The following is an 11,403-nucleotide window of genomic DNA, read 5'->3' as shown; positions in this document are numbered from 1 at the left end:
TTTTTTTTTTTTTTTTTTTTTTTAGGATTAAACCAATAATATCAAAGAAGGGCACCAAGCAATAGTAACAATCTAGAAGTTATATGGTAGTTTATCATTTAGGAGCTGTTATAGTTGGTGGAACAGTGCTAATTATTTTAAGATAGTGGTTCAGGCACTAATAAATTACATATACATATACCAATAAATGGCTAATATCTAATTAAGACATTGGAGAATTAGAATTTACTACAAAAAGACTGCTTCACAAATTCCAGGCAATTTTGAAGGATCTGGCAGAAAAAGTAAATTAGAATCATTAGGACATTGATTTTTAAATCACTTGGAAGCAACCACAATGCTTTATGTAACAAAGATATTCTACCTCTCTTTCTCTGTTGCAAATAATCTGTTTTTTTCCAGTACCAGTTCAGATTTTGGCAACATTCATTTTGAAGAAGTACCTTAAGAAAATAACATTTTATAAAGTATTGAGAAAGTGACAGAACAAAGTGAGGAACAACAACCCAGTCAATTTAGGTTATGATTGTGTTGTGGCATTTATAGAATATAAGTTTGTTCTTTAGCATGGCCTTTCTATTTTTGATCAGTTAAATGCTCAGTTTGGGAATTTTTGTAAGCAATTAGAGATGGAAAAGTTCAAATAACCAAAATATTGTGTCAGAGTTAAGTACATGAGCAGAATGTTTTCACAGTGCCTTGCAATTAGACAATAACCATTGCCCATTCCTGTTGCATCTTGGCTGCCTAGATCTTTTCTTTGCCTTACCTTATTTCTTTATTGAAGATCTAGGATCCTCACCCATTCCTCTGAAGAACGTCTAGATTCCCTACAGTGTCATGGATCCCAACCACCTTCAACCTTCCCTTGTCATGACCCATCACAACAACAAACCATTTAAGAAATCACTTTTTAGAAAAACAGAACAAGGACTTTTTCCTCTTCCTCGAGTTTGCTGCATTAATTACAGTAAAAGGCAGAGAAGAAGAAAGAATGTTACAAATATATAACTTCTCAAGCCATAGACTACTAAAGAAGATACTGTGAATAAATTTGATCTTGGACTAATAATTTATTTAAAATGTCTTTTAAGTACTATTAAATTTCTTTATTTATGTTTTGAGTCATATTCTTATTATCCAGAGTAGTCACTGTATCCAGCCATGTAACATTCAAGTCAACAATTATCCATAGGGAGATGATCTGCTCTGTGCATTAACCATAGCAAAATGTAAATTTGCCGTCATCTTCCTCTTGCTACTGTTCCCATTACTGCACTGTCTCTTTGTAACTCACAGTTATGAATGCTAAGAGCTTTGGTTCTCAACTATGGCTGCGCATAAAATTCTTATACCTGGATCCAACCCTCAGAGATTCTGATTTGGTATTGGGTGGAACCTAGGCATTGGGGCCAAAAACATCACCTCCATGTGGGTGGCCCACCATAGCCACCACAGTAACCACGGCTGCCATGAAAGCAGCTAGACATCACAACCACCATGAAGATGGTCCACCAGCCACTGGAGTGCATTGACACAAGGAGAGCCACCAGCAGAGACCAGAGAAAAGAGGAAGATGTCTCTCTCCACAAAGCCCATTCCAGAGTGACAGAAGAAGAAGCTGCTCTATAATAATATTGGGGGAACTGAACATACCTCTCAGCATTGGACAGATTATCTGGCAACAAATCAACAGAGTAACCATTACTCTTTCAGAAGGAGAAGAAATCTAGGATTATCAGTGGTGGGAAGGGGGAGGGAGAGGAGGTTAGGGAGAGATTGGACAAGGGGCATAAAGAATAAGTACAATTTGTAACAATATGCATAGTAGTAATATTGATTTGATCAACATATGTCAACATTGAACCCCAAAATATATATAAATCAATTATGATTCAATAAAAAAAGAAGTCTGTTTCTAAGAAACCAGTGCTGTGAAAGTGAGAGAACTGCATTTAAGAGAAGAAAAACCTAGGTGGGACTGGAAGAGGTTGTAAGCTTTAAGTACATCCCTGAAGCTGGGCATACCTAACTACAGGACATCATGGCTTATGGCCATCTTCTTGGTATCCTTCCCGTCCACTGTAGTGCACCCCACCCCAACACACTGTGCAGACAGTGTGCCCTGCTGGGGTAATTTCTGAGCACATTCCTTGAAATAAATGTTCAACATGATATATGCTTTGTGCTCTAGGGAGGTCCATCACCTCAGAACTTTTTAATAAAAGGCTAAGCCTAATTGTGACAACCTCTGTGTAATCTTTATTTTTCCATGAAGAATTGGCTTTCTTTGGTTGTTTTTCCTCTGATGATTATATTAAATAATGTTTGGTATGTATACAAAATTCAATTCAGCAAATGCTTTTTCAGCATCTATTATAAACAAAGAACTAGGCAAGAAACAGGAGAGCATATGAAGATGAATTTGTTCATTTAACAAATACTTATTAAGTGCCCAGTCTGTGCTATGTATGCTTCCAGGTTTGAGACTAGAATATAGATTAAAATTAAAACTAAGTCCCTGCCTTCATGGAGCTTACATTTTGGTGGGTGGTAACAGACAAGAAATAAATTTATACTGTGATGTCATTTAATGATAGGTGGGTAAAGAGAACTCAGGGTAAGAGTAGAGATAGTGGCAGAAGAAAAGCAAAAGGCCGGGATGGTCACGGAAGGCAGCTCTGATCAAGTGACATTTGCAGAGACCCAAAGAACATGAGGGGATAAGCAGAGGCCAAAAGGACACAAAGGAATGAATCATGTAGCTGTCTGGAGGAAGAGTGTTCCACAGGCTGAGGAAATAGCAAGTGCAAAGACCCTAAGACAGGTGGCTGCCAGGTCTCTGTGAGGAACAGTGAGGATCACAATGAGGTTGGACCACAGTGAACAAGGCAGAGAAGAGTGGAAGATGAGGTTGGGGTCCAGAGAGTGTAATAAGGACTTAGGATTTTATTCTAAGCATGATGGTAAGCTATCTTACACTGAACAGGGCTGAGATATAGTCAGACTTAGACTTTTAAAAAATGTAAGTAATCTCTTTGGCTGCTGAGTTGAAGACAGAATGTGTGTGCGTGTGTGTGCATGTGTGCGTGCACACGTGTGCGTACACACACATGCTCACTTGTGCAGAACGAGAGCAGCAGAGGCAAGATTGGAAACGGAGTTCAGTAGGACAGGCAAAAGATGGTGGTGTCTTAGACAGTGGGTAGCAGTGGTAAAATTCACTGATGGACAGAATATAAGAGATGAGGGAGAGGGTAAGAGGAGTTGAGGATGACTCCAAAGTTTGCGGCAAGCACAACTAGGTGAATGGAAGTGCTTTTACTAGATGGGGAAAACTAGAGGAGGAATAGGTTTACAAGGGTGTGGAAGAAAATCAAGTTTATATGTGCCAAACAGACATACTAATGAGGATGAATCCATGAATCTCTGCCCTTAAAGAAGTTATCTTCTAGCAAAGGAGATAAGAACACACATAACTATCAAACAAGGCAAAATGTCAAGTTCTACAGGGAGGTACAAGCTATATGATATGAACATCCAGAAAAGAAAGATAAGGGAAAAATCTTCACGGAGAAAAAAACATTTGCCATAAGTGTTTGAGAATGAATAGAATATTTATCTTGCTGGTGAGGAAAGGTAGGGAGGAATGAAGAACACATCAAGGGAGTAGAAATGCCAGATGCAAGTCTATGAGATGTGTGAGTATAGGGATCAGCAAATAGACTGGTTTGCCTGGAACAAAGGGCACATAGCAAAGTCTTGATGGTAAGGCAGGAGAGTAAATTGGGGCTAATAGTGTAGACATCTTTGACAGCCAGGATGGGTCTGTTGGACACTGGGAAGCCATGGTAGGAGCAATAATGTCCCTTCCAAAGATGTCCACATCTTAATCTTGAAAACCTTTGAATATCTTTTGTTATGTAGCAAAGGGGAATTAAGGTTGTTGATGGAGTTAAGGTTGCTGATTAGTTATGTTAAAATAGGGAGATGGTCCTGAATTATCCAGGTTAGCCCAGTGTAACCTCAAGGATTCTTAAATGTAGAGAACAGAGGCAGAAGAGTAGGTGAGAGTAATGCAATTTGAGAAAGACTCAATCAGTCATTGCTAGCTTTGAATACAAAAGTGAGCCATGAGCCAAGGAATCAGACAATCTCCTTGTCCAACAAAGTGGGGAAAGGCCAAAAAATTGATTCTCCCCTAGGCCTCTTAGAAAGGAATGCATCCCAGTTAGCATCTTGGTTTTAGCCCAGTGAGACCCATTCCAGACTTCTGACCTCCAGAATATTAAGATTAATTAGTATTTTTATTTTTATTTTTATTTTTTTTGTGACCGGTAAGGGGATCGCAACCCTCGGCTTGGTATTGCACGCACTGCGCTCAGCCAGTGAGTGCACCGGCCATCCTTGTATAGGATCCAAACCCACGGCTTCGGCACTCCCAGCACCACACTCTCCCGAGTGAGCCACGGGGTCAGCCCTAAATTAGTATTTTTTTTTTCCTTTTTGTTGTTTTTCATGACCAGTAACGGGATCACAACCCTCAGTGTTGCGCCCATACCCCGAGTGAGCCACGGGGTCAGCCCTAAATTAGTATTTTTTTTTTCCTTTTTGTTGTTTTTCGTGACCAGTAACGGGATCACAACCCTCAGTGTTGCGCCCATACCGTGACCGGCAACGGGATCGCAACCCTCAGTGTCGCGCCCGCACTGCGCTCAACCAGTGAGCGGACTGGTCTCTATATGGGATCCGAACCCTCGGCGGGAGCGCCACCACACTCCCAAGCGCCACACTCTACCGAGTGCGCCACCGGGCCAGCCCTAAATTAGTATTTTTAAAAGCCACTAAGTTTGTGTTCTATCAGCAATAGGGAAGGTTTTTGAGTAGATAACTAATATGTTTAAATATTTAAAGATTTGGTCAGAGTATATTAATAGTTCATCTATATTAAATCTCTTTAGAAACAATCTAATCTGGAGGATGCTGGGATCTATCTGTCTGAGATTATTTTTCATGTTCTATCTCTAACTTCTGTGTGTGGATGTCATTTATGAGAATCTCAATTGTATTTGTAAGGTTTGCAAAAATTATGTATCAAAAAAACTAACCAGAAACTAAAAATCAAAAGATATTTGTGACGTTAAAATATATTTTAGTTACAATTTTGGAAAAATTGCATCTATTTTATCACAAACTTGCCTCAGAGTTATAAAGCTTTTTATAAGTAGTTGATACATTTTGTTTATTTAAAATGTTTTTGGCACTCATTTATAAATGAAGATGTCAAGTTTTGTTTCCTTTGGGTTAAAATTTTTTTCAGTCTTCAGCAGAATTTTATATATTCAGTTTTTTTTATATTCAGTTGAGTTCCTAGATCAAGTGTACATTTATATTATAATTACCGTAATTACTCATAGTATAATACTGAATAGAATGGTTTTTAATGTTGCATATGTTTCTAACCATTCCTCATGTTGTGCCTTAGGTATTCTCTAGGTTACATAAATCAATGTGTAAAAGTTTTTTACTTTTGAATTGTAGTAATAACCTTTTCTATTTTAAAATAACCAGTTTTATAATCACAAATCATCGTGTTTATTAAATTTAATTTTGTGATCATTTTTGTAAATAAGTCAAATAAATCATTTTATGTATTTACTTTCTTGAGTAGCAGACTTAAGCAGATTGGATTACTAGGTCTCTGTAAACTGAAGCATATGTGAAAAATATCTAGACTTGCTGCTTCTGTATCATTCATTTAATCAATGCAGTAAACCAAATGGACTTTGGAACCTTATCCAATGTCCAGTTCACTAGTTCTAATCTAACTATATTGCAGCAGCATATATTGATGTTGTATTTCATTGGTGAAAATTAAATCCTGGAAAGTAGAAATTTAATCAGTTTTTTTCTTTGTAATAAATATGTTTATATAATTGTCTTTATCAGAACTACTTTATTTTAATATAGATCTAAAAAATTGAAAGCCAGGCAATAATACTGTTTATCGAGAGCTAAATTCTCAATTTATATTATAATCAGCCTTGTTTTCTCTATGTCAAAGATAAAAGTGGCAACAAAATTCATCATTATTTCCCAAAAACCTACTTCTATCCTGGAGTTTTTGTTTCTTTTGATAGTACCATCATTCTCTGATATTAGTACTTTCACTGTCACCATTTTAGTCAAGGCCATTATCTTTTGCTTCAATTATTGGAATATTTCTTCACTGACCTCCTTATGTCTACTAGTTTATTTCTTCCTCCAAACCAGTAGTTCTCAAAGTGTGGTCAGTGAAGTAGCAACATTAGCATCATCTGTGAACTTGTTAGAAATGCACATTCTCAGGTCCCATCCTAGATCCACTGAATCAGAAACTCCACTTGAGTTCTGATTTAGTAGTTCTATATTGGAGTTGAAGAATTTATACAGTAAAAAGTATATAAGTACCATGCAACTATATGGGGAAAATGAAATAGATAAAACAAACAGTCCAAAAGAAGACAACAAAAGAGAGAAAAGGAATGTAGGCAAATGGAACAAATAAAAAAAATTAGATTTAAACCTGATTATGTAAGTAATTATATTAAATGTAAATGTATTAACTCCTTCAATTAAAAGACAGAAGTTGTTAGACTGGAAAAATCAAACTATGTATATGCTGTTTTCAAGAGTACCACATAAAATATAAGGGCACAGAAAGGTTGAAAGTAAAAACATTAAAAAATATACACAATACAAACATCAACCTCCCCCCACAAAAAAGAATACCTCTATTATATGAAACACAGGAGACTTTGAGGCAAAAAAAATCTATTACTAGAGATAAAGAGGACATTTCATAACTATAAAAAGGTCAATTCAACAGAGTACAAAATTTATATTGGAATGTACCTGAAAATATAACCTCAAAATATATAACACAAAAAAATTTTGGAGTAACTCAAAGGAGAAATACTTGAGTCTCTCATGATAATGAGAGATTTTAACATACCTGTATTTATGACTAATAAAACAGACAAAAATAATATATTTTTATCTAATATCTAGAATATTTGAATAACATGTTTAACAATCGACCCAATAGACATATATAAATATTAAGTCCAGTAGCAGCAGGGTATGTTATTTTTAATGCCCATGTTAGATTTACAAAAAGTGATCATATTCTGGGCCATAAAGTAAGCCTCAACAAATATCAAGGAATGAAATAATAAAGATTATATCCTCAGTGAAATTAAACTAGAAATCAACAACAGAAGACAGACAAAAATAATATATTTTTATCTAATATCTAGAATATTTGAATAACATGTTTAACAATTGACCCAATAGACATATATAAATATTAAGTCCAGTAGCAGCAGGGTATGTTATTTTTAATGCCCATGTTACATTTACAAAAAGTGATCATATTCTGGGCCATAAAGTAAGCCTCAACAAATATCAAGGAATGAAATAATAAAGATTATATCCTCAGTGATCCATTAAACTAGAAATCAACAACAGAAGAGATAAATAGAAAATATGCTTAGATATTGAGTAATGCATAATAAAATTCTAAATAACCTATGGCCAAGAATAAGAAATCACAATGGAAATTCGAACTAAGTTATAAAATACCACATATCAAAATGTTTGGAATGCAGGTAAAGCCGAGGGAATACATTCTGAATTATCCTATTTTATTTAAAGTTCAAAATTAGGCAAAATTAATCTGTAATGTTAAAATCAGTATGTTAACATTTTGATAAAAAGAAGGTGGACTTTGGAGTACTGCTAACATTTTTCTGAGTAGTGGTTACACAGCTGTCTTTACTCTGTGATAATTCAGTGAACAAATTTATAATTTCTGCATTCCTCTGTATATTGTGTTGTGTATACTTTAATTTTTAAGTGGTTCCAAAAAATAGCATGCATGTTAGCAAACAAAATTATAAACTACACATTGCTGGCCCGATAGCTCAGCTGGTTAGAGTGCAATGTTATGACATCAAGGTCAAGGGCTCAGATCCCCACACTGGCAAGCTGCCAAAAGGATAAGCTACCCAGAAATAATATAACAAACTAAGTGCAGTTCTTTGGAAAAATACTATTAAGCTTTACTGAAAGGCATAAAAGATATGGCAAAATCATCAGGGAAAGAATGAGCTTATAAATAAGTGGTGATTAAACAATTAGTTCTACATACAAAAGAAAGAAAATTTGGTGTACATTTCACAACCATAAAAACAAATTCCAAATTGATTAAAATCTAAATGTGAAAACTGTAAAACTTTTAGGAGATGACATAGGAAAATATCTTTATGATATAGGCCTACGAAATATTTTCATAAATGGAGCTCAACAAATTATAAAAGAAATGATTAATATGTTTGACCACATTAAAATAATTTTTGTATGACTAAAATTGTTGTAAATGAAGTGAAAATATAAGCCAAAGACTGGTAGAAGATATTGACAAAACAAGTAATCAACAAAGGGTTATCCAGCATATATGAAAGTGTCTACAAATTATTAAGAAAATTACATATGTATGACATAGAAGGAAAATGGGCAAAGGATATGTACAGGCAATTCATGAAAGAAACTCAAATGGTTAATAAATGTAAAAAGATCCTCAATTCTAGTAATCTTAAGGAAATTCAAATGACAATGATGGTGGAATACCATTTCACACTGTTCAGATTGGCAGAATTTAATGTGTCATAAGACCAAGTATTGGTGAGAATTGAAGAAAATGGTAAGTCTTTCTCATTGCTGGAACTGCTTAGGAAAATAGACATACCGAATATAAATGAAGCTGTGCATATCTAACAACCTAGCAACTTTATTTCAAGGTGTTTACCCTACAAAAACTCTAACGTGTGCCCAGGGAATTATATAAAAGGATTTTGATTGCAGAACTGTCTGCATTAGTGAAAAACTAGAAACAATCTAATTGAGTTAATTAGGATATTGGATGGGGTACTTTAACAGGAACCTAGTGACAATGACTTAAACAAAGCAGGTACTAGTTTTTTGGGTATTTTTTTGGTTTTTTCCCTTGTGTAAATGTCTGAGCTTTGAGGGAGTCTACCGGACTGCACCATACTGATCTGGAAGGTCATCCAAGACCCAGGTTCCCACTGTCTTTTTGCTCTACCATCCCCTAACAGGTTTTCCTAACTTCACCATGTCTGACTTCTAGGCAGCAGGAAGGGGGAAAAAGAAAATAAAGGGCAGGCAGCTTCCTTTTTAAAAAATTGAGATATAATTCACACAAAATATTTGCCCTTTTAATGTGTACAGTTTTTAGTAATTCACAAAGTTGTTTAACTATCACCACTATCTAATTTCAGAATAATTTCATTACCTCAAAAAAAATTCCATACACATTAACATTCACTCCCCATTTCCCCAATTTTGTTGCAATATAAAATCTTTTTTATAGGTTTCTGGATTTGGTTTGCTAATATTTTGTTGAGAATTTTTGCATCTATATTCATAAGGGATATTGGTCTGTAGTTTTCTTGTGATGTCATTGTCTAATTTTGGTATCATCATAATAGAGTGAGTTGGGAAGTATTCCCCCTTCTATTTTTTGGTAGAGTTTGTGATTATACATAATGATCAAGTGGGATTTATTCCAGGAATGCAAGGTTAGTTCAACATGCTAAAATCAATGAATGTAGTAGATTAATAGAACAAAGGCCAAACAAACAAAAACCCCAAAGACCATGATTATTTCAGTATATGTAGTAAAAACATTTGACAAAATCCAACAATTCATTCATGACAAGAAAAAATATTCAGCAAACCAGGAGTAGAAGGAAACTGCTTCAACCTGGTGAAGGGCACCTATGAAAAATCCACAGCTGATATTATACTTAATGGTGAAACATTGAAAGCTTTCTCCCTAAGATCAGGAATAAGACAAGAGTGTCTGCTCTTGCCATGTCTGATCAACATTGTAGTGGAGATTTGAGCCAGGGTAATTAGGCAAGAAAAGGAAATAAAAGGAAACCAGATTGGAAAGGAAGAAATAAAGCTATCCTTATTCACACATCACATTATTTTGTATATAGTAACAATTAGAAAAATATACGCAGAAAACAGCGATTAGAGCTAACAAACAAATTCAGCAAGTTTGTAGGATGCAAGATCAATATATAAAAATAAATTATATTTTTATATACTAGCTATGAACAATTCAAAAATGAACTTAGGAACATAATTCCATTTACAATAGCATCAAAATAATAAGATATATTTAAGTAAATGTCATAAATTTAACAAAAGAGTGTAAGACTTATACCCTGAAAAGTATAAAACACCATTGAAAGAAATTTAAAAATAATTAAATAAATGGAAAGACATTTGTTTTTCATGGATTGGAAAACTTAACATTGTTAAGATGGCAGTAATCCTCAAACTGATCTATAGATTCATTATAATCTCTATCTGAAAAGTATAAAACACCATTGAAAGAAATTTAAAAATAATTAAATAAATGGAAAGACATTTCTTTTTCATGGATTGGAAAACTTAACATTGTTAAGATGGCAGTAATCCTCAAACTGATCTATAGATTCATTATAATCTCTATCAAAAACCCAGCTAGATTTTTTTTGGCATAAATTGACAAGCAGATTTTAAAATTCATATGGAAATATTAAGGACCCAGAATAGCCAAAACAGCCTTGAAAAATGAGAACAAAGTTGGAAGACTCATATTTCCTGAGTTTAAAACTTACAACAAAGCTACAGTAATCAAGACTGTGTGGTACTGGTATAAGGCTAGGCATACTAATATAGACCCAATTCTAGAACTGAGTCTAGAAATAAACCTGTATATTTACGGGCAATTGATTTTTTTTTTTGTGGGCAGTTGGTTTTTGACAAGAATGTCAAGAGCATTTAACAGGAAAAGAATAGTCTTTTCAGTCAGTGGTGCTGTAACAACTAGAATATCCACATGCAAAAGAATGAAGCTAGACTCCAATCTCACATTATATACAAAAATTAACTCAAAATGGGGACCTAAATGTTAGTGCTAAAACTATAAAGCTCTTAGAAGAAAACATAAGTGTAAATCTCTATGACCTTAGATTAAGCACAGCTTCTTAAATATGACACCAAAAGCACAAGCAACCAAAGGACAAATAGATAAATTAGACTTAATCAAAATGAAAAACATCTGTGCTTCAAAGGATACCATCAAGAAAGTGAAAAGACTCCTTGTTAGTATAGTGGTTCAAAGAAAAAAGAAAAAGAAGAAGAAAGTGCAAATCATATATCTGAGAAGGGTCTAGTATCCAGAATATATAAAGAACTCTTACAACTCAACAGGCAAGTAACCCAATTAAGAAATGGGCAAAGGATGTGAATAGGTATTTCTCCCAACAAGGTATACAAATGGCA

General features: G+C 34.5%; 1 protein-coding gene across 1 annotated transcript in view; it reads left to right on the top strand.

Moving 5' to 3' along the window:
* LOC103610802 (calcium-activated potassium channel subunit beta-4) overlaps positions 1–1,116 on the top strand; it is a 3,989-nt gene extending 2,873 nt beyond the window's left edge. Inside the window, exon 2 of the mRNA XM_008594888.1 lies at positions 788–1,116. Coding sequence (XP_008593110.1) covers positions 788–793 — 6 coding nt within the window. The 3' untranslated portion in view covers positions 794–1,116. The remainder of the gene's footprint in view (positions 1–787) is intronic.
* Positions 1,117–11,403: the final 10,287 nt, after the last annotated feature.

This window comes from Galeopterus variegatus, unplaced genomic scaffold, assembly GCF_000696425.1.
Source record: "Galeopterus variegatus unplaced genomic scaffold, G_variegatus-3.0.2 Scaffold11806, whole genome shotgun sequence".
NCBI lineage: Eukaryota > Metazoa > Chordata > Mammalia > Dermoptera > Cynocephalidae > Galeopterus > Galeopterus variegatus.
Note: the sequence above shows the minus strand (reverse complement) of the source record. Positions and strands in the feature narration are given on the sequence as shown.